We start from the raw sequence: 23918 nt of genomic DNA on the forward strand, positions 1-23918 counted from the left end.
ACGAGTCATTCAGGATGAAAAAGTATTAAAAATTGCATTAGAGGGGCTAACTTGTAGGTATATTTTTAAATTTTTTTTTTAAATAAATAAATGCAGAACAAACAATTATTAACAGTGAACAATCATGAACAAATGATGAACAAACGAATTAATAGAGAATAAGTATAAAATAGGAAAAAAAAAATGTTTTGAGGGGCTAACTTCATTCACCTAATATTATATATATGCTGTGATTTCATAGTAGTCTGTGGAATAATCTATGCTTGTCAGCAAACGATCAACGATACGATTATTGTAAAATTTCTGTAATCTAATTCAATTAATTCCATTCCATAAAAATGTTTCCTGTAAGACTAAGTTTATTTTTTCCTATTTATTCCTATGGTAAACTAAACATAGCATCAATTTCTGCCTTCGCATAAAATTCTCTTTATTTACAAGGCTATTGTAAAGAGTCAATCTTTTTATTTACGTGTGTTTGTATTTTTTATTCAAAATGGAAAAAGGAATGACATGCGAACATTTAAACAAACTGGTCCACGTACTCGGGAAAGAATTATGGCAGTCAAAAGAGGTGAGTCCTAACATTTATCCTTAACCTCAAAATACGATTACTCAAATAGACAATTAAAATGCCTACTTACTCCACCAAGTTATGTGTGGTTGTGTAACGAATAATTCTCAATTGTTGCGTGTTTACAAACTCACGAATGTCCGAGGATAATTTGTCGTTATTGAATTTAGACTTTAGGGCTTCTGTGCACACAATATTATTATGAATTTACTTGTAGCTAACTACGGAATTATACAAAACTATTTAAATATATTTCTAATAAGCTCAAAATTAAGTATCATAGATATTTTACTACCAGTAATTTGGATAGGAATAATTCATAATAATATATAAAATGAGTATATGTTTGTATAAATTCTTAAATTACAAAATAGTAAAGATTTACTTAGTCAATGAGTTATCAGATAAATTTTAGACAATAGAATTGAGTTAAAGATTTTGATGACTGTTGTAGACTTGTAGACAAAAGAGTGCTAATGGAGACAGTGATTTTTTGAATTCAGATTAGGATCTCCATAGAAAATGATTCGTGCTGTTATTGTCACAAAGTTCAATATAAATTGTAAATTCATATTACGTTTCTTAAGAAACGTTAAGTACTAATAAAGATTATTTCCAAGTTTTCTATTTAAAAAGTGATTTAAATCTTTTTTGACAAAGAATTTATATATAATTAAAATATTCAATTTGTACTTTGCTAGTATTTTTCCCATACAACAAAAAACAATAGAAACACTAAATCCTAAAATCAAAAGTACAAAGATAAGTTTGTCCATAATGGAAACATTTTACTATGTATATCTCTCACTCCTGTAGATTTTATGCTGGGAACATCATCAACTATTATTTCTTTTAGTTACTTTAGTTTTTTACCTTATCCTCGTTATCTTTTGATCTTATTTCAATTGATCAACAATAAAAAAAAAATGACTAAGGGTAATTCTTCTTTTATTAACAATTTCCATACAGCATCAACTAATCTGAAAAACAATAGCCAATGCTCCTCCTACATAATAGGAAGAAATAGAATTAGTTACACAAAAACCCTGCACTATTTGTCACAGCCAAACAAAAACCACAAAAAAACAACATACAAGAGGTATAATTTGAAAATCCATATTAAACATTAGAAAACTTGTAAATAAGAGTTAAATTTGTATGTTATTCAATATTCATCACTAAATTATGCAGAAATAGTAATGAGATGACACAATCATAACGCTTTGTGACCTTAATGCAGATAATAAGTGTTTTTAAATAAAATTCTTATTTTGATTCAAATCAGAGAAGGATTTATTTGACAATTAGAAAAATAAATCAATATTGAAATATGCATTTGACTGTGATCATGAAAACTGCAAAAGAATTAAAATATTCCTATATAAAAAATTATAACTGTAAACACTGTATAAATCATTTTAATTAAAGTATGCATTGTTTACATTATGATTAATGTTGATGTTTTGTCCAGGCTTTGACATGTTTCGACTGTGGCTGTCCCGGCCCGAACTTATGGATCTGCCTGCAGCCTGAGTGTCATCATGTTGGCTGCTCTGAAGTAAAAAATGATCACAGTACATTCCACCACAAGGTAATGCCACTGAAGCTCACTTACCCTTTACCCTTTCTGCATTATTATCAAACACAAAGACAGTCTTGATCATTCCTGACAAAATTGAGTATTATTATGTATATGTATTGTAAATATTTAACACAATTAAAAATTATCAGACTACTGTAAGCAGTCATGTTCATATATTTGGATACTCAATAAATGACTGAATTTCTGCTTAAAGATATGAAATAACTAATAGAAAATGGTAAATACATGGTACTTAAACAATTTACAGTAGAAAATAATTATCAATTTCCCATTTAAGAGTGGGATCTAAGGTAGCAAAACTATTCTGATAGTTTCTGCTGCATAGTAGTGCAAAGGCTAAAACTATAGAATACAATTGATACTTTGACATCATGTTTCAAAGTGGAATGTCTATGTGAACAGGCTCCTATAACCACGTAAAAGTTGAGCTGTAAGCTCTATCAGTATGCAATAAAAAAACCTTTTGTATTGTATAAAATAAGTACTCATGTCTCAATACCTTTGTCTGCAACGAGTGTTAAACATAAGAATATCAATCCTAAGAATGATGTTTTCAGTTTCATGTACATTCTAATTTTACAAAACTCATCTGGCTCTAAAATGTAAGCAAATGTGTGCTGCATTCTATCTCTACTACAAATAGAGGGTTAAATGAATTAACTTTTCGAAAATGTCTACTGAAACTAAAAGTTTTAGGTAGATGAATAATTATAGATAAACTTTAACTGAAAAAACATTAAATTGACAAGAAATTATATAATGAAAAACTTTATTTCAGAATTTCGCCACACATTGCGTTCACATGAATGTTTCAACTGAAAGAATATGGTGTTATTCATGCGAAAAAGAAGTGCACATAAGAGCTGCTATGGCCCATTCAGCTGTGAGTATATACATTTTTTTGGACCAGCAGAAATTTTGCTGGACTTTTGCTTACATGTTGGAGGTGTAGACTGGACTTGTTGGGACTGACGAAAACTCCCAAATGTTAAAAAATCGACTCCGATCTGTGAATGAGATAAAGAAATCGACAATCACGGTTGCTACGACCATTTGGCCTCCAGTTCTACAAGGCTGGATCCAAACCAAGGCTGTCAAGACAGCTATTGACATTCTCCTTGAGTGCATATAGGTTAACACACACTGGGCTTTTCTATCTTTGGTTACCGAATCGTGAAGCAACTTGAAGGAGTTGGCCGTCTTTCTAGGGACTTGCGATGCTACTCGTAAGATCCTTCCCAACTACATTCAAATCAAGTGTAACTTAAATACGTAATTTGTAAACAACAACTTGTTTACTATGCATGATTGTGACAACCCTGAATCTTGAATGATGCTTTATTCTCATTAAGAAAATAGTGATAAGTAAATAATATAATATAAAATAGTCCGCCAATGTAAATTTTACATGAAGTGTAATAAATAAATAAATAAGTACATTTGATAAATAGTTCATAAACAGTTAGTAGCAAATAGCAATGCTTATTCATTTTTAATTATTGTCATCTATACTAATATATAAATCTACAGTCGTTTTTACGGATGTTCCGTTATAACTACTGAACCATGCACCCGATTGACTTGAAGCTTGGTATCCTGAAGAAAGATGAAGAAAATACATGTACTTATTGGATAGGCTAATATTTATATAAGTGTTGGACTCCTTAATAATAATGACAATAAATAATCATGTTAATTTTAAATGCCCAGTGAAGCAGGCGAGTATGGCTAGTTGTAGATAAAAAATCAAACTGTTTTGTACTGTGATGTCAACATTTAAGAATGCGATAAAAATAGGCTCTAATAACAATGAGAGCTCATTATTAAGCTTTATGTCTGAAATGTTATCCCCAGCAGAGTCCAGATTCGACAACAGCAGATGGATCAGTGAGGATTGGTTCTGTTGGCCTATATGCTGATGATGATGTAGATCCTGATGAAATGGAATACGACGAGGACAGTAGACCTAGAGGTAAAAATTTCATTTTGAATGTAGATTACTTTTTTTTTATTGCTTAGATGAGTGGACGAGCTCACAGCCTGGTGTTAAGTGGTTACTGGAGCCCATAGACATTTACAATGTAAATGCGCCACCCACCTTGAGATATAAGTTCTAAAGTCTCAGTATAGTTACAACGGCTGCCCCACCCTTCCAACCGAAACACATTACTGCTTCACGGCAGAAATAGGCAGGGTGGTGGTACCCACCCGCGCGGACTCACAAGAGGTCCTACCACCAGTAATTACGCATATTATAATTTTGCGGGTTTCATTTTTATTACACGATGTTATTCCTTCACCGTGGAAGTCAATCGTAAACATTTATTGAGTACATATTTCATTAAAAAAATTGGTACCCGTCTGAGATTCGAACACCGGTGCAGTATCGCTCAACACGAATGCACCCAACGTCTTATCCGTTAGGCCACGACGACTTCACATTACTGCTTTACGGCAGAAATAGGCAAACATTTGCTTCATTCCAGTGATAACTCCATTTTCAACTAGAAAAATCATTCATTCCTACTTTGCAGGCCTAGTGGGGCTCCAGAACATGGGTAACACGTGTTACATGAACGCGGCGCTACAAGCCCTGAGCCACACCGCGCCTCTGACGTCATACTTCCTGGAGTGTGCCGCTGCCGTCAACATACTCGCCGGAGACAAGAAACCAGGCATTAGCCGGTATTTTGAGACTGTGTTATTAAACTAAATTCGTTGGGATCAACACTATGGGAACCCATTGTTATAATGATAACTACTTTTGACCACCCATTTTATAGCCAAATCGACGGTTGTCCGTACAATCTTCAATTTTTTTTATTGCCCTTGTAGGCAGACGAGCACACGGCCCACCTGATGGTGAGTGGTTACCGTCGCCCATGGACATGCCATGGACTTCAGCAATGCCAGGGGCAGAGCCAAGGCGCTGCCCACCGTTACGTACGAATGGCCCTATTCAACAAACATCTTACCACGTCATCCGTGACCAGAAAAACTGTAAACTATTGGAAATGTCAGAAATAATAATACAATGAAAATAGTAAACGCGAGATGAAAGCGTAAAAGTAATTTTATCTGCGACTCGTGAAAAATGAAAAAACTAGCACCACCTAATCTCTTCTTGCGGGCTTAGTAAAAGGTGACTAAGGATTGAAGGATACAGCATGCTGCGAAAATTATTTATACTCTGCGATTGTGTTGTTTCAGAGCATACCAAAAATTAATTCAAGAAATGTGGAGTAGAAAATCTAGAGGCTACGTTGTACCTAACGGAATCCTGTATGGTATTAGAAATGTGAGTATCTACATATGCGTAAACTAACTTATCTTCCGCTGCTTCATCCGTGGGGACTGCACTTTAGATTACGCTTGTCAGAGTCCCATGGTCAGAAATATAACCTGTCCCACGGTTCAAACTATGTCCGTACTATCCGTAATATGGTGAAGACCGCAGCGATTTGAAAACGTAACAAACAGACATCTATTTATATATTTAGTTTAGTAACTTGGACTTTTTGACGGGAACTGGAGAGGCCATGTTGTGCAAATTTTTTTATCATCAGAAGCACACTGATTCTATTATACAAGTGTTATTTTTGATAGTGTTATTTTGATACTGTCCTTTTTGATCTCGAATGGAAATCATTATTAATTGGTAACTAATTACCTTGACAGAAAATGTCATTTATGTTTGGTCAATATTTTAACTCAAGACAAAATTTAACTCGAACTAGCTCCTGAACTTATGGTAATGAAATGAGAGTAGGGGGGAGATAATAGCAATACATCAGTAGATGCCCGTAATGATGCAACTAGCAACCACTGGAAGACGCGGGCGACACACACCCAAATTTTATGTTACTAAGTGAAAAGATGAAAAAAACCCAATCGAGTTTGCTCTTGTTTAAAGAATTTAATTTTGTATTATCGACCAGAAGTAAGGTAGTTAAAAAAAGGAAATAAGTTTACTGAATTAACCAAAACTTCTACTAACAAAATAATTTCAATCTACTATTAACGAAAACTGTTAAAATTACACAAGTCCCAAACATGTTTCAACAAGAACCGCACACACGAACGCCACGCACAAAAAAGAGGCAAAGGTGCAGCGAGGGGTTGTTTTGATAGTTTAGCGCTGGCTCTGGGTGGTGGGTTGCCTGGACTCGGTAACAGTTGATTATCACTGAAAGCAGTTTTACGAATTAATCTCGCGTCCATTCTCATCATAATTTCGAATACTTTTATAGTTTTCATAATGCCTGCGACTCGTGAATTGAATGTACAATAATGCTTTTTTTACTCGCACAGGTCCACCCGATGTTTCGTGGATACCACCAACACGACACGCAGGAGTTCTTGCGCTGCTTCATGGATCAACTACACGAAGAACTAAAAGAACCGGTAATATTTTTCTCCCTACCTAATCTCTGCTAGCTTAGGGGGCTATTCCAACTACTCACGGGCAGGTAGCTTAATCTGAGATCTGAGCTATCAATCAATAGGCCTAGCTAGAACAGTGCTCTGCTGAATCAACCACAACCACCGGATCGGAATCGCGACCCGCTCAAGAAATACTTAAATCTAAGAGATATATAGAGGGAGAGGGGGGGGGAGAGAAAGAGAGAGAGAGTGGGAGAGGTACGAGAGACTTAAACCTTATCTCTCAAGGTCCTTGACGTTCACGTTGTGGCGTTTATGGATTTCTGTAACCGCATGGGTTGTGAGCATTTATGAGTCCCAAACCCTTTTATGGCAACAACCTATGCCCGTTGTTGTGAACTTCAACACCCGCTTAGTACTTTGGCATGATATATGTAACGGTGTCTTTAAACGTCACTTTCAAGACGTCCGATTAACTTGAAAATCTGCACACGTATCAAGTACCGATGACAACTCAATAATTTTATAACTTCTCTCTAACATCCTGTCTGATCCTGTATGAACTGATTTAAAAAAAAGATGAAATTAATTGTATTTGCTTCGGTATTGCTCTTTACGATGCGTTATTTTTTTTTTTGCATTCTACATATTTCGAAATGTTCAGTACAAATTTTGTTCGCTTCTTTGCTATAGTGGTCAGCGGTCTAGACCAGATTGCAGTCCTGGTTCGGTTCAGGACCTAAGTCAGTATCGTTGTTGGTCGGCATATAGAATATAATAAATATATAAAAAATTCTATCTTGGTTACCTTTGATATAAAGTGATTTTTTCTTAATTAAATTAAACTTTACTTACAGATATATAATTGTACACCAAACGATAAGCTCGACTCGGAAGCTGACGGTGACCACCACGGGAACAGAAAGATACACGTGCGTCGCAGGGCCGCGTCATCGGGAGGTAATATCATCATACAAAGGTCCTCATTGATATTCATCAATGTGTTGAGCCTGTGCTTATGATATACAGCATGTGTGATATTATGTAGGGTAATAATTATTTTATAAGACACGACCGTTTGCAACCTGTTTATTGTGTGACGACTCGACACAGACTGTCTAAGCTAAGCCCCGCTACAAGTGGAACACTTAAGTTGACTGGGAAAATGATAAATAAATCCGAAGCTGAGTTCATCCGCAGGCATTTCGTTTCATGTCTCAAAGTCATTGGCGGCATTCGCGCCGTGATGTCCGTGGGCTCCGATAATGAGTTTATAGTCGGTCCCCTAAGAGAGTCCTCAGCGGCTTAGACCGTGGTGCAGCTGAAGTTCATTGACCACGTTGACCCCTCGCCTCTCAGTCACTTGTAAGATCGGGATTATCGATAATCCGGATGGCCTTCCTTTGTATGAAGTCCAATGCATGAAACCGGTACCCGGGATCTTCGAATTCTTACTACTCAAATTATATAACTAAATATTTGTTTCCAGCAAGTGACGCGCCTTTCTTCGCGAGGATGAGGCGGAAATCGCCGGCCCCCGCCTCGTACAACGACTCCGCTGCAGACGGATATTATAGGTCTGGATTTTTGTCTATTAGTCTTTTTTCAGTTTCCTATAGTAGTAGTATATGTATTATCTTGTTAGTGATATTCAGGCATCCTATGAAATATATTGATTCTATGATGTCTATCACATTACCATATTACATAATAATGTTCGTGTGATCATAGATTATTTGGTTACAGAATACATAATCAAGAAACAGCCGGTACAAGACACAAGAGATCTGCCAGTTTCGCCGGCATGCACCAGTTCACGTACAACGCTCACACGCAGCAACTTAATGGTATGAATATCATCAATTTTTTTTTTATTAAGTATGGCAATATTCTTACGATGTCATTGTTGCCAGTGTCGAGTGTAGTTTAATCTTCATTTTTTTTTAAAAGATTTTATGACCTGGTAACTAAGACATTATTTAAGTCGTCTTATTTTAAATATATTTAACATATTTATTCTTTATTTGTACACACTGTTAATATAATACAGTAATTGCGATAAGATATAAAAAATGGCGAGCTTAACTCAACAATTGAGTTATCTACCAGCTAACCGTTCTCAAAGAAGCTTTACATGAGTTTTTAAATATTATTTTTATATTTATTATATAATTATTTCTTAATTTTTTGAAAAATGATAATATGGAGTGAAATAAAATGAAATAAAAATTATTAATTTGGGACATTAATCAACTGGGATGAAATAAAATAAAATGAGATGAAATATATAACCTCAGTAAAATGATGGTCATACTAAGAATTTTTCAGTTAACTTTTTGGAAGATCCCGAGAAGCTATGTCCAGCGGCTTTGTTTCATTTTCCCAAATTTGTGCACTTTCACTGATATTAAACAGTTAATTAACCACCGTTATTACACATTTAAACCCGAGAAACACTAAATAGACAAAATAAAACAAATCACACAACTTTCCTCCTCCAATAGTCTTAATTTTTAATGAGTTTTAATTTTTTATTTAAAGGCCCAACGTCAAATCAAAGAGACGTAGGTTCAGAATCGGAATTATCGTGTTCGAGTGAACCCGAAGAGCGGTACGAGACTTGTTCGAGCGGCGCTAGTGACGCGCCCGACTCCAAGGATAGAGAGAACACGTAAGCAGTGCCTTATGCTAATAACAATAAAGTTCAAAATACAACTTTTTTTTAATACAACTTTTTATTTATTGCTTAGATGGGTGGACAAACTCACAGCCCACCAGGTGTTAAATGTTTACCGGAGCCCATAGACATCTACAACGTAAATGCTGCCATCCACCTTGAAATATCAGTCCTAAGGTCTACAACAAGGTAGTTACAACGGCTACCCCACCCTTCAAACCGAAACACATTACTGCGTCACGGCAGAAATAGGCGGGTTGATGGTACCTGTCCGTGCGGACTCACAAGCGGTCCTACCACCAGTAATAAATTAGATCCATGCTCTGTAATTTGAGGTATTAGGTGTTAGTATCCGTATCTTTGATTCCTATTTAAGAACCAGGTGTGTTTGAGCCCTCATGGATCGGTAGTGTTAAGTGTGGACTGACATGCGACGAACATTTAGTGTAAAATTGAATATTAAAAAAAAATTAATATTAAAAAAAAACTAATATTATAAAAAAAAGACATGCTCGCTGAGTTTCTTGCCAGTTCTTCTCAGGACGGAGGCTAGTTTTTGTGAATTGGCGGTAGTTGTTTTGACGTTCAACAAGTATGTACTTTCATTTATGTTGAATAAAAAAATTTTGATTTGATTTGATTTAGAAGACATTATGATGTAAAAAAATTTTTGTTTAAAGGCATTTTTTTTTATTGAACTTGTAGAAACGAGCATAGAGCCCACCTGATGGTGAGTGGTTACCTTCGCCCATGAAGTTCAGCAATGCTAAGGGCAGAGACAAGCCGCTGTCTACTGTAAACATTAAACAAGCATCGGTATAAGAATTTGTCAATATATCTATATATTAAGAAAAGACTATTTATGTACCTAGAATATTAATGCATTAAAAAATAATCAACTTTAAGTCCGTAGTTACAAGGTCTGAAGTGAGTTTTTGATCTCGCAGAAAAAGCGGTTCATCAGGCGACGGCAGCAACGTGAAGTACCGAAGCATTATATCCGACGTGTTCGACGGGAAACTACTATCAGCCGTTCAGTGCCTAATATGTGACAGGGTAACTACTGTTATCTTTTTTTTTTAAGGGATTTTATGACCTGGTAACTAAGACCTTTAAGTCAAGTCTTATTTTTATTTTATCATGTCTTATTTCTATGAAAAATGATAATATGATGAGTGAAATGAAATGAAATGAAGATGATTAATTTGAAACATTAATCAACTGGGATGAAATTTGTAGAAGTACAGTAAGCAAACACCGCAACTTGTCAATCCTTTATTTTAACACCACACAAGTACATAAGTAAATGAATGCAATGGAGCGTAACGTTGGAACATTTTTTACGTGTTCCCGAAAACGCGATACAAAACAGAAGAAACTTTTCCTGACAGGGTGATCGTTTCTTGACAATTGACGTTAAACTCCATTCCGGCGCGTTCATTATAACAAAATTAAATGAAATGAGATGAGATGATATGGGATGAAATATATCTTAGTAAAATAGTGGTCATTTACTGAGATTTTTTCAGTGAACTTTTTGGAGGATCCCGATTAGTTACGTACAGCGGCTTTGTTTCATTTTCCCGCATTTGTGCACTTTCGCAAATATTAAACAGTTAATAAACTACCGTTATTACACATTTAAACCTGAAGAAACACTAAATAGACAAAATAAAACAAATCACACAACTTCACTCTTCGCGTTACCGCCTAAAAGTCCCACTACTGTTATCTATAGTACTCTATTTATGTACATCTCAGTTGTATCCCTTTGCCATATTTTTTGGTCAAAAATGTGACGTTCCTTTTGCAAATTAATTTTAAATAAAAAAAAAATTAAATATCCTTTCTTATTACTTTTAGTAACAGAAATAACTGTGAATATCAGCAAGTATTAAAAAGTAACATCAGAATATCATTAGACATCACAATGAATATCTAATTACGTTAACCAGGTATCAACGAGAATAGAAACATTCCAAGACTTGTCGCTGCCGATCCCGTCCCGGGAACACTTGGCCGTGCTGCGCTGCCAGCAGCCCATGCTGAACCACCACGCGGCCCACAACGCACAGGAGTCCTGGGTATGACTCACTTTGCCTCCGAGCATAAATATAATGGGACACATTACGATCCCGATCCGGTGGCAGGACTGGTGTTAGAAACTCTCTCAGATCGTAGGACCTCTTGTGAGTCCGCACGGGTAGGTACCACCACCCTGCCTATTTCTGCCGTGAAGCAGTAATGCGTTTCGGTTTGAAGGAAGGGCGGGGCAGCCGCTGTAACTATACTTGAGAACTTCAGACCTTAGAACTTATATCTCAAGGTGGGTGGCGCATTTACGTTGTAGATGTCTATGGGCTCCAGTAACCACTTAACACCAGGTGGGCTGTGAGCTCGTTCATCCATCTAAGCAATATAAAATAAAAGTCTGAGCCCGGAAAGCTTGCCTACTAAGCCTACTAATAGAAGCTACTGGCATATAGGTACGCAAGTGGCACGACACGAAAATCTTCTTGTCGTGACCGCCGGAAAGTACATATCCGATCGTGTGGACCGAATGGTAAACCGTCAACGTCGCCTTAAACACGTCTAACGGTGCTTATAGGTACCTCAAGCACCGGTCACCGTTCTCATCGAACCCATCGCTTGCGACGAAGGGCTCGACGAGTAAATTAACCCTCAGACACAGCCCAATTAGTTTCTCGCCGGATCTTCTCAGTGGGTCGCGTTTCCGATCCGGCGGTAGATTCTGCGAAGCACGGCTCTTGCTAGGGTTCGTGTTAGCAGCGTCGTCAGGTTTGAGCCCCGTGAGCTCACCTACTAGTTAAGGCTACGCTGAAATAGCCTCTCAAGGCTTAGGTAGAGAAAAAAAACTAGTCTTTTTAAACACTTGTCACAGTTGATTATTATGTGGTACAGGTGTGGTGGTTGCTCAGTTGGCTGCGGTCCTGGTTCTACGGGCCGGTGGTGTCGTTGCAAGACTGTCTGGCCGCCTTCTTCAGCGCCGACGAACTCAAAGGCGACAACATGTACAGGTATTAACTAATTAAGATATAAGTACCCTTAAATAAACTGTATATGAACCACTATTAGGTCGATATTACACCAGCCGCTCTAAAAACAACAGGAGAGTAAGTTTGGTAACAAACTGGTGTATCACTACTATGAAATTAGGAAAGAATATTAGGAGGAAATAACATTATAATGGAAAAATTTATTGGCTAGACCTTTTTTTTTCTACCTATACTGATAGCCTTGGGAGGCTATTTCAGCTTCTCCTTAACGTGTAGGTGAACTCACGGGGCTCAAACCGAGAGTGTTGCTAACACAGGTTGAGTGCTTCGCAGAATCTACCATCGGATAGGAAACGCGACCCACTGAGAAGATCCGGCGAGATTACAATGGCGGATCCAGGGGGAGGGTCGTGGGGGTCATGACCACCCCCTGAGCTGGGTCCAGGACTTAGGTGGACCACTAATTGAATATAATGATTCTATTTATATATTTTGTCACCATACAGATTTTATCTAACTACATACCTTCAATATTTAATTAATTTAATATAATATAATAGCTTTGTATAATGGCAAACGCTTGGAAACGAACGCATCTAAATTTGACTATGTGACCCCCTCCTGGCGACAAAGCTGGATCCGCCCTTGGGCGAGAAACTCAGTGGGCTGTGTCTGAGGGTTGGCTAGACCACTTGATTACTTTTCTTATTGGTAATCTAATTAAGATTAAGTAGTTAAGATAACTAATAAGATAAGATTAACTAATTAAGATAAGTAATCTAATTAAGAAGACTAGTGCTCCCCCAGTAGTCGAAATTCGACTATAATTAATTGAAATTATAAGTTTATACACTATTATGATTCTATTGTTAAAGATTATTATACTTATATAATCACAAATTTCGCGAAGACTACACTTTAGACAAATATTAATAAAGACAAACAATATTTAATCTATTCTAAATTTAACCAGAGACTATATGCAATAAGAAAAGTTTGACAATAAACAAATGTCTATTATGCATGCGTGTGTGTGTTAAATACATAGTAGTGTTTGTAATGTTTCTTTTTATTGATTTAATGTATTTTTTATGCATAATGAAAAAAAATATGTAACATTCTGCAGTCCTTCTCTATGTTTCTCTATAAGTGTGGGAAATTTAATAATCCTCTGCCCACGCAATTTTCGTAAAAAGATGTACAAAGTTTTTGCTTCACGTATTAATATATAGATACTAAAGATTACTTATTCCGTATCGGCAGCTGCTCCCGCTGCAAGAAATTACGTAACGGTGTGAAGCTATCCGGCATCGTGGTGCTACCGGAGGTGCTGTGCGTCCACTTGAAGCGCTTCCGGCACGAGCTGCTGTTCAGCGCCAAGGTGGCCGCCAGGGTCGCCTTCCCCATCAACGATCTGGACATGACGCCTTACACGCACAAAGGTGAACGCTAGAGAAAACAACAGTCACGTGATATCTTTTTTTCAAGGGATTTTATGACCTGGTAACTAAGACTTTTAAGTCATGTCTTATTATAATTTTTAATTTTATTTTTATGAAAATTGATGATATGGAGTGAAATTAAATGAAACGAAGATGAGATGATATGGAATGAAATATGATCTCAGTAAAATGGTGGTCATTTATTGAAATTTTTTCAATGGACTTTTGTTAAGGGTCCCGAGAAGTTACGTCCAGCGGTTTTGTTTCATTTTCGCACATTTGTGCACTTTCACAGATATTAAACAGTTAATAAACCACCGTTATTACACATTTAAACCTGAAGAAACACTAAACACCTGAACAGACAAAATAAAACAAATCACATAAGTTCGCTTCTCGCGTTCCCGCCAAAAAGTCCAGTGTTTGTCATAGATCGCAGTCACGTGATATCACCGTCTGAGTGTTATATATAAATAGCCAAAAACAAAACAGATATGTCGTGTACTTTCATTCCTTATTGCCAACCGATTATATGTACGTATATTATTATGAATATGTATTTGTTTTTTCTTTACAAGCCATTCATGAACTTAAACGTCAAGAACGAAAGAAAAAAAATTAAAACGTAAAATGAATTTAAATCTTAAGGGTTTAGAAATTAAGGTCGAGTTTCGATCGTCAAGAAGTACTGAAGTAAGTGCGTTTGTGTAACAGAGTGCACCTCGTCCGTGTCGCGGTACTCGCTGGCGGCGGTGATCAGCCACACGGGCACGGCGGGCGGCGGGCACTACACGTGCGCGGTGCGCGCCGGCGCCGGCTGGTACTCGTTCGACGACCACGCCGTCGCGCCGCTGCACGTGCACCAGCTCGCCGCCGCCGAGGCCTACGTGCTCTTCTACAGGTGACGCGCAGCTGCTTTACGTCATGCGTGACGTCATTTGGGGCCAATTTCAATAACGCAATCATAGATCACGAAATTTACTAGTGGTAGGAACTATGGTGAGTCCGCGCGGGTAGGTACCACCACCTCACCTATTTCTGCCGTGAAGCAGTAATGCTTGAAGGGTGGGGCAGCCGCTGTAACTATACTGAGACTTTAAAACTTATATCTCAAGGTGGGTGGCGCATTTACGTTTTAGATGTCTATGGACACCAGTAACCATATAACTCCAGGTGGGCTGTGAGCTCGTTAAGCCATCAAAGCAATAAAAAAGAACTGTATTTTTTTCCCTCCCTTTCCTAGTAACCTCGAGGGGCTATTCTAGATTCACCGAACTAGTAGGTGAGCTTTCGTGGGGCTCAAACCGGGAGTGTCGCTAACACGAGCCCTAGCAAGAGCAGTGCTTTGCAGAATCTACCACCGGATCGGAAACGCGACCCACTGAGAAGATCCGGCGAGAAACTCAGTGGGCTGTGTCTGTGGGTTAATTTACTCGTCGAGCCCTTCGTCGCAAGCGAGAGGTTCGACGAGGGCGGTGATAGGACAAAACTGTCATACTAAGGACTACCCACATACAATAACATCTTGAGCTGGGAAAAGCCTTTAGCTTGACTGGAACAACAAACAAAAAATTGTTAAAACAAGTTCTGCCCTGATAGCGCACTCATCGTGTTGACTAACCTTTCTAGTCGAAGGGCTTGCTTGCTTTCTAGTCGAAGTAAATAGGATAATTGACATTTATTGTTTTTTTTTTGTTATAAAGAAAAGTCAATCCCCAAATGGCCGTGCTGAGAGAGAAAGCCGCCGAGATATTGGAATCATCGAGTATTGGACCGAACGACCCTAAATATTATATTTCAAAACAATGGATCAACAAGTTAGTATAAAAATTATTATGTAACATATTACATATAGTGGCTTGATTTTTTTTATACGTATTTTCAAAATTTATTACCCATGTAGATGTGAAATATTTATTAGATTAGATATGTCGTAATTCTTACAAACCTGCAAAAGAAGATTTTCTTCAAGCCTTCCAAAATCCTTCATCGCTAATTTTACCCTCTCTTAAGAGTGTGATATCCTGAGACGCTCCCTGGTTAGGTGTTGCGATGACCTCCGAACGGTGGTCCGTAAGAGTTGGATAGGGAGAGTCGAACACCGAGCTCAGTGGATTGAGAGAGGGCTATGTCCAACAGTGGACAACTGTAGACTGATGGTAATGAAGAGTGTGATTTCCAAAGATTTTTTTTTATTAATTTTTTATTGCATAAATGGGTGGACGAATTCACAGCCCACCTGATGTTCAGTGGTTACTGGACCCCATAGACATCTACAGCGTAAATGCCGCCACTCATCTTGAGACATGAGTGCTAAGGTCTCAAGTAGAGTTACAATGGCTGCCCCACCCTTCAAACCGAAACGCATTACTGCTTCATGGCAGAAATAAGCAGGGTGGTGGTACCTACGCTTGCGGGCTCATAAGACTTCCTACCACCTGCGGAGGGACTTCGGTTCCCTCTGTATTTTGTACCGCATGTTCCATGGGGAGTGCTCTGAGGAATTGTTCGAGATGATACCAACGTCTCGTTTTTACCATTGCACCGCCCGCCACCGGAGTAGAGTTCATCCATACTACCTGGAGCCACTGCGGTCATCCACAGTGCGTTTCCAGAGATCTTTTTTGCCACGTACTATCCGGCTATGGAATGAGCTCCCCTCCACGGTGTTTCCCGAGCGCTATGACATGTCCTTCAAACGAGGCTTGTGGAGAGTATTAAGCGGTAGGCAGCGGCTTGGCTCTGCCCTTGGCATTGCTGAAGTCCATGGGCGACGGTAACCACTCACCATCAGGTGGGCCGCATGCTCGTCTGCCTACAAAGGGAATAAAAAAAAAAACAGTACGCAATATACCTACCAAATACCAACACCACCAATAAATACGTAAACTATAACTCAACTATTTGACTTTGTTGCCGCGTTCTGAACCTAAACTGGGACGTTATTGCTGTGCAGGTTCAACACGTGGGCGGAACCAGGGCCCGTGGACAACAGCGACTTCGTGTGCTCGCACGGTGAAGTGAGGCCAGACAGAGAGCCGTACTTGGCCGCACTAGCGGTCGCCTTGCCGCCGGCGCTCTGGGACTTCCTGCACAAACAGTACGTACTGCCTACTTTAATGTAATGCTTATACTAAATTCCGAAATGGTATTAATTTTAATTTTCTGGCAACTTTCCGCTAATTATTGCCTAATTTTTAAAATTTAAAAGTTAAAATTTAGTGAGGAATTAAAGTGCACGGATAATGTAATATAAAAAATCGTAATAGTATTCAGACGATCTCAGTACTCCGGTGGAAGTTTCTGCGAAGCACTGCTCTTGCTAGGGCCAGTTTTAGCAACGCTCCCGGTTTGAGCCCCGTGAGCTCACCTACTAGATCGGTGAATCTACAATAACCCCTCGAGTTTACTAGAATAGGTAGGAAATTCTTTTTATCTCAGTACCCCGGAGAAATCTGCCGCCCGCCCTCCGATGAATCTTACTGTCGTCTTCGCGACACCAGCAGGAACAAGCGGCACGGTGCTATACCTACACAGACAACACCTACTTTACCGACTACGCACGAAATCAAAGCTAATGAAACCACTAACGCCATCTAGTTTGATTTTATTAACTTAACTTCTAATCAGTTGTGTATACAATTCTCAGATTTAAGACTTGCGGTATACACGCAACACTATAGCTGCTAGTATCTACAAGAAAACTTAGGCCAAAACACAAAATCGAATTTTTGATGTTCATTGAAGTGAAACTTCTTTAGAATCGTTGTGATTTCAAACTCGGTGAAACGAAAAAATAAGTCCATAGAGACACAAACACATAAATGTATAGGATTCACCCGGCGAGAGAATGAGATAGAACACATTAGACGTTCTCGGTCTCCTTTTTGTGCGACTCTTCGTAGCATCCCCACTATTGTCTACTAAACATTGTCCGTATGTATGCACCTGTGTAGGGGAATAGTCAGTATATCTATATCTTATTTATAAGTTTCACTTCTACCGTGTGTGACTTGCACACACACACTTTTTGTATCTGGCAGCAGTTTCCAGTCACCGCCCTCGTCGAACCCGTCGCTTGCGACGAAGGGCTCGACGAGCGAATTAACCCATTGACACAGCTCACTGAGTTTCTCGTCGGATCTCCTCAGTGGGTCGCGTTTCCGATCCGGTGGTAGATTCTGTGAAGCACTGCTCTTGCTAGGGTCAGTGCTAGCAACTCTCCGGTTTGAGCCCCGTGAGCTCACCTACAAATGTTAGGGCGAAGCTGAAATAGCCTCTCAAGGCTATCAGCATAGGTAGGAAAAAAAACTGGCAGCTGCAGCCAGTTAGACCGTACGTTGTAATTATGTGGAGGGTTGATCTGCAGGTTCGGTGGCGGGCCGGCGGTGCGTGCGTGCGCGGCGTGCGGTGCGTGCGGGCGCGCTGCTAGACGCGTGCGGGCGCGAGCCGCCGCCGAGCTGCACGCCTTCTCCGCGCTGCACGCCGCCTTCCAGGTAACCATAGATAATACACATCGACGCTTGAAAGACAAACGTGACTAAGCGACAATGCGTGAACTTTAAAATAGACTAATTTAAAGTTGAAATACCTGAAAAAAATTATATTTTAACGAATATAGCTGTAGGATTGAAATGATTTTGATAGACCTAGAAATATATATTTTTTTGCGCATCGAATATGGTTATTGCCTATCATTTATGTACAAAGCAGTTATTGTAGCTTGCCTTTCAAGCGTCGACATAAATTAGTTATAAAATTGTGTGGCGTCGTGGGACACCGGATAGCAACGAAGTTTCTTATTATAAAAATATTAATTTTAAGTTCTATTCGAGGTACCTATAAAGAAAATAATTATTCGGTTATACATGTTTTATTATGATTTTTTTATTGATAAAAAAATCTACTTTACAAAGTTATCATCTTTATTGTTATTCACAATGACCTATTTATTATATTATAATAATATACAAAGAAACAGCTATTTATATGAATAATAATAATGAACGTCATCACGTAGACTACATTAGACACTGTATAGCCATCATACTAAGACTATACATAAACAATAAAAATCTTACGTTACGGACGTTTTTTCCCGATTAGGGTACCCCCCCGCATCGTCCCATAAGGAATTTCGTTCCAAAAACAAACCAATCTGTCCTCGAGCAACTTCACGTAGAAACTAGACTGTCTACGTTGTTCTACCAGAAGGTTCTTAATTCTTAACTCAATATGACCAAAGTAACTCGGCGATCATCAGACAACCTTGAAAAATTGGCTGTGGTAGGCAAGGTAAAATAGTACATATTTATAGTTTAATATATTTAAATATAGATATACAATATGAACGTTTGTATATTTGTTTTATCAGTGCTTTTAAGTGATTGAGTTGTGACTGTGACTTTTTGGCGGGAACGCGAGGAGTGACGTTGTGTGATTCGTTTTATTTTGTCTATTTAGTGTTTCTTCAGGTGTAAATGTGTAATAACGGTGGTTTATGAAATTTGAAGAATCTGAAAGTGCACAAATGTGGGAAAAAGAAACAAAGCCGCTGGATGTAGCTTCTCGGGATCGTCCAAAAAGTCCACTGAAAACAGTCTCAGTAAATGACCACAATTTTACTGAGATTATATTTCATCACATATCATCTCATTTTTTCCTTCGTTTTTCATTATTCATAAACTGTAAAAAACTAAAACGGCGAATTATAAAAATTTTATTACTTGACATTGGCTAATGCACAAACCGTGCCGGAGCCAAAAAGTAAAGAAGAAGTATCCCAGTTTCAGAGCTCTGCGGGTAATTACATACTGGTGGTAGGACCTCTTGTGAGTCCGCACGGGTAGGTATCACCACCCTGCCTATTTCTGCCGTAAAGCAGTAACGCGTTTCGGTTTGAAGAGCGGGGCAGCCTTTGTAACTATATTGAGACTTTAGAACTTATATCGCAAGGTGGGTGGCGCAATTACGTTGTAGATGTCTATGGGCTCCAGTAACCACTTAACACCAGGTGGGCTGTGAGCTTGTCCACCCATCTAAGCATTAAAAATAAAATAAAAAAAACAACTGTAAATTGGAATAAATTTCTTACGGAATAAATTTTTTGCGTCTTAAAAATAGAGGGCCCGTAAATACTTAATCAACAATTCACAGCGCTTATAATGGTGGCTTAAACAGAACGAAACCATTTGTAACATTAGTCGGCTGGCTGCTAATTTTGCACTTTCCACTCAAATAATTATAATCCGAACTTGCGTAAACCCCCAGTCGCTTCTGCAGTCACGAACAAATCGTAACACAAGACAGTCAAAAACGGATGCCTCTCTAAAAATGACTTTAAAACACAGACAGAAAAGTATATTATACTCCTCTGTCCGCGCAATTTTCGTAAAATAGATATCCTAATATCATCTGAGAATTTATCTCAATGGTAGATTTTATATATGTATACCTAGTCAGGTCATAAATTCTGTCACATGTTTAATGTAAAATAATTGAAACAAGTTTATTCATTATGTAACCATTCATATACCAAAATGAACTTAACAAAACATAGATTCTTATGACACTAAAGTTTATTCAAAATGACCTCCCGTGATTTTGAATACAGGCCTTCAATCTGCGCGGCCAGTCGTCTATCGCAGCACGAACGAGGTCCATGTCAATATCGGCGGCTGCCTTAATCAAGGATGTCTTGAGTGACTCCAAATTGGGATGAGGCTTTGAGCACGCCTTTTCCTCCAAGTTTTGCCATATCTTGTAATCTAACGGATTCAAATCTGGACTGGAGGAGGGCCAGTCTTCGTGCCGGATGAAGTCGATTTCACGCGACGCCAGCCAGTCTTGTGTACTCTTCGCTCTATGAGCTGGCGCCGAATCTTGTTGGAATACCTAGTGCCTGTTATTGAACATGTATGAGAAACAGGTTCCACAAGGCTCGTCAGGACTGTATTTTGATACACAATTGCATTCGTTTTTACACCTTTCTCACAAAAATGTACCTCTGTTAAGCCCCAATAAGAAACTCCCAACCATACCATGAGCGAGGATGGAAAATGACCTCGTTAGACACGCGGAATACGGTTGCTCGCTTCTTCACTACTGTGTGCGTACACCTTATCATTTTGTTTGTTGTAGCTCTCTTCTACGGTAAAAATGTTTTCATCCGAAAAAAGAATTTCCCGATATTTTTTTCCCGCGTACCGTTTCAACAAAGCGCGGCATCTCTTCAGTCTCAGATCCATTAGACGAGCATTCAAACGATGTCCTGTTTTTCTTCGATATGCCCGAAGCCCTAAGTCTTCATTTAACACCTTTTTCACCGTGGTTCTGCTTAACCCCATCTGAAGGGCCAACAGTTTCTGCTTACGTTTGGGATTTCTTTGAATTCGCGCCTTCACAGCTTTTATCACTGCTGGAATCCTAACAGACCGAGGGCGACCACTTCTTGACCTGTCATCTACACTAGAGTCTTCATTGTATCGTTTGATGGTACGATAAACGAATCTTTTGGTTATATTCAAAATTTTCAGTATGTTAAAAATTTGAATTGGCGCGTAACCGCAACGATGCAACGCAATAACTGCAACACGGTCTTCTTTAAGCGTCCACTCCATATTTAAAAATGAGTAAAATTCTAAAAGTATACATTTTTATTTTCATGAACAATTCGAAATTCGAATTCAATAAACTTTTTTGTGGCCAGCATTCTAAAAGAAAAGTTTTTACTGTGTGACAATACTTATGACCTGACTAGGTATATATGTGTGTGTTGGCAGGAACAAGAGCAACCGTGCGCTCTGTACGCCGTGAGCATGCACTGGTTCCGGCAGTGGCAAGCGTTCGTCAGAAACAAGTCGCCGCAGCCGCCGCCGCCCGTCGACAACACCGGCATCGTCACCAAGCAGGTATGAAACAGTACTGTGCGCATCGTTGAACGAAATTAATCTGTGGCCGTTTAGTGTAAACTCCTGTGCATAGTTAACTTACTGTTCACGACGTTGCAGATTGTACTAACCTGGTAATTGTAAAGCATTTTGTAAACTTGCAAGGGTAGGCAATGAATATGTTTAAAAGTGTATGTAGTCTGTGAAATGTCAGAACAACTAATTCCGTTTTTTTCGACCGAATCAAGAAATTCCGTAACGAAAATAAAACCTGCAACTTCCACTCCGCCTACCATGTAGCTCGCGTTCAACACATTCACACGTTGCGCTTGTGTAGTGTTTGTGAATAAGCGCGCGGCGTGACGTCGCACTGCACGCGCATCATGAAAAGTCTGCCCATCTCTCTCTCGCGCGGTCTAGCTTATGAGTGCGACGGGGACAGTTAATGTTTTGCTTTTGTTAATGCTTATAAATATAGCGTGGTCTTATTTTATTATTGTTTTAATATTAAATTATTATTGTCTAATTATAATTGCAAAGTTGATAAAAAATGGTATGCGATAGCTTTACCGCGGCAGTCCCCGAGTGCCACACGTGTTTTTTTAACGTGTTAAAGTAATATAATGAATAATCCAATAAGCTTCAATTTGTTTATAAATATGAACACACTATAAGTTTTTATTACAATTAGACGGGCTGAGGAAATTGGAATGGAAAAATCTAGATGATTAAGTTTTTTTTTTATTTATTTTTCCAGGACGTCGACGGCGTTGTTACGTACACCCTGAAGCAGGGCTCCGACCACGCTCAGCTCAACCACGAGCTGTGGAGGTTCTTCGTGGACATCTACGGAGGCGGGCCCGAGGTCAAGATCAGATCGCACAGCTGCCATCAGATCGAGACCACGCTCGACAACAGGCGCCTCTCGAGGAAGTACTCGGAGTCGGACAAGGAAGATTACTGCTCAAAGTCCACTTCAGAAGCTGACATCAGAGACAGCATACAAGCAGCCGAACTGCAGAAGAACCAGTCGCTTCAGAACATCAATGGGCGGAAGATCTCTCGGGCGTCTGGAGACTCGGACGATGACGTCACTTACCAGTACAAGCGCCACGAGCCGAACGGGAACTACGGGGATTCAGGGGACGAGCCCGCGTCAAAGCCTCGCCAACACCGGACTCGACGGCTCCGATCACGACGCCTACGACAACCCGCGCTATCTGACGAGGTCCGACAACGAACCGCCGAGCCTAGACGGCATGCCGCTCAGGAACAAACCGACGGAGACCGGTAAGGTCAGGAAGGCGATAAACGAACATTCCTCGTCTCTTGGTGACCGGTGAAAAAGGTGCATTTAACAAAAAAAAAACTGTTTTTTTTATTTTATGACTGAGAAAACGATATTTTTCTAAATATTCCGTGTGATTCGCTGTCGGTGCGTGCGCGTTTGTTAAACGTATAGTTTTGATAAAACGGGATAACTTTGTAATCAAGATAAATATGTAGAATATATTTTTATTTATTGACGAAAACATTAATTTAACAATAGGCGAACGTAATAAATTTTATATTAACGCTCAATGTGACAAGCGTTATTGTAATATTATTATGTGATTTGTTGAAATCCTCAGTGATTTAAATATTTATATATATATATATATTTATAAACACGAAAAATCACAATTGTATTTGATGTAAAAAATGTTTGTATAAATTAAAGAAAGAATATATAGAAATGTTATTTTGTGTTTAGTTCTCTATTCATTTGTGACTTGATGAAATATAAAGTCAATTGTATTTTAATAACATTCATATTTACTACATTATTAATGTTGCTTGTCAATGCAATGTCTAGATAGGGAAATATACCAAAATATAGTTGTTTTGTGGTGATTTTTTTCTCGTTAATTGTTAACCCACACTAAATGGATTACTTAGGGTATCTGAATTGGTTCAATAAATCTGTTCAAATTATAATAAAAACTATTTACTTAATATCCTCATTAGCTTTAATAACTAAAAATATTTAATAAGCTAGAAAAGTCAAATTTTATTTAGGTAAACTTTTACATACGGTTTCAATGAGACTACTACAACATGAATGAATTGACATTAAATTTGGGCTTCGAAGTGCAATCAGATTTTAAATGTGTGGACAGGATATCCGGCGTAAATTTATGGTCACCCGAGTATCTGCAATATTTTATGGGCTATTGAACGCCTCATCAATAGTATAGTTATATGAGTCGTCTATAGGTTAATACTTAACCTGTTATTTATCTAAGATGTCGTTCAGAAGAGTTTTGTGACTGCCAATGGAATACAAAGTCAAT

General features: G+C 38.6%; 1 protein-coding gene across 1 annotated transcript; it reads left to right on the forward strand.

Annotated features, from left to right (window-relative positions):
- The first annotated feature begins 242 nt into the window (after window positions 1–242).
- On the forward strand, window positions 243–23568 carry Usp20-33 (Ubiquitin specific protease 20/33). Its single transcript, XM_028177063.2, has 21 exons — window positions 243–574; window positions 2046–2165; window positions 2956–3060; window positions 4032–4149; window positions 4712–4862; window positions 5388–5475; window positions 6489–6581; window positions 7418–7520; window positions 8050–8137; window positions 8307–8407; window positions 9102–9231; window positions 10185–10293; window positions 11193–11321; window positions 12160–12275; window positions 13518–13696; window positions 14411–14597; window positions 15400–15513; window positions 16653–16796; window positions 18066–18192; window positions 21478–21606; window positions 22343–23568. The coding sequence occupies exons 1-21, from the start codon at window positions 497–499 to the stop codon at window positions 22877–22879; spliced, it is 2946 nt and encodes a 981-aa protein (XP_028032864.2). The 5' UTR covers window positions 243–496; the 3' UTR covers window positions 22880–23568.
- The last annotated feature ends 350 nt before the right edge of the window (window positions 23569–23918 follow it).

This window comes from Bombyx mandarina, chromosome 20, assembly GCF_030267445.1.
Source record: "Bombyx mandarina strain Sakado chromosome 20, ASM3026744v2".
In the NCBI taxonomy this organism is placed as follows: Eukaryota; Metazoa; Arthropoda; class Insecta; order Lepidoptera; family Bombycidae; genus Bombyx; species Bombyx mandarina.

What these genes read in the sequence shown, in the direction of transcription:
- Usp20-33 (XM_028177063.2), top strand. Translation starts at nt 497, where the DNA reads ATGGAAAAAGGAATGACATGCGAACATTTAAACAAACTGGTCCACGTA. An exon ending in ACGAAGAACTAAAAGAACCG is followed by an intron (nt 6,582 to 7,417) that starts GTAATATTTTTC and finishes CTTTACTTACAG; the next exon opens with ATATATAATTGTACACCAAA. An exon ending in CCGGCATCGTCACCAAGCAG is followed by an intron (nt 21,607 to 22,342) that starts GTATGAAACAGT and finishes TTATTTTTCCAG; the next exon opens with GACGTCGACGGCGTTGTTAC.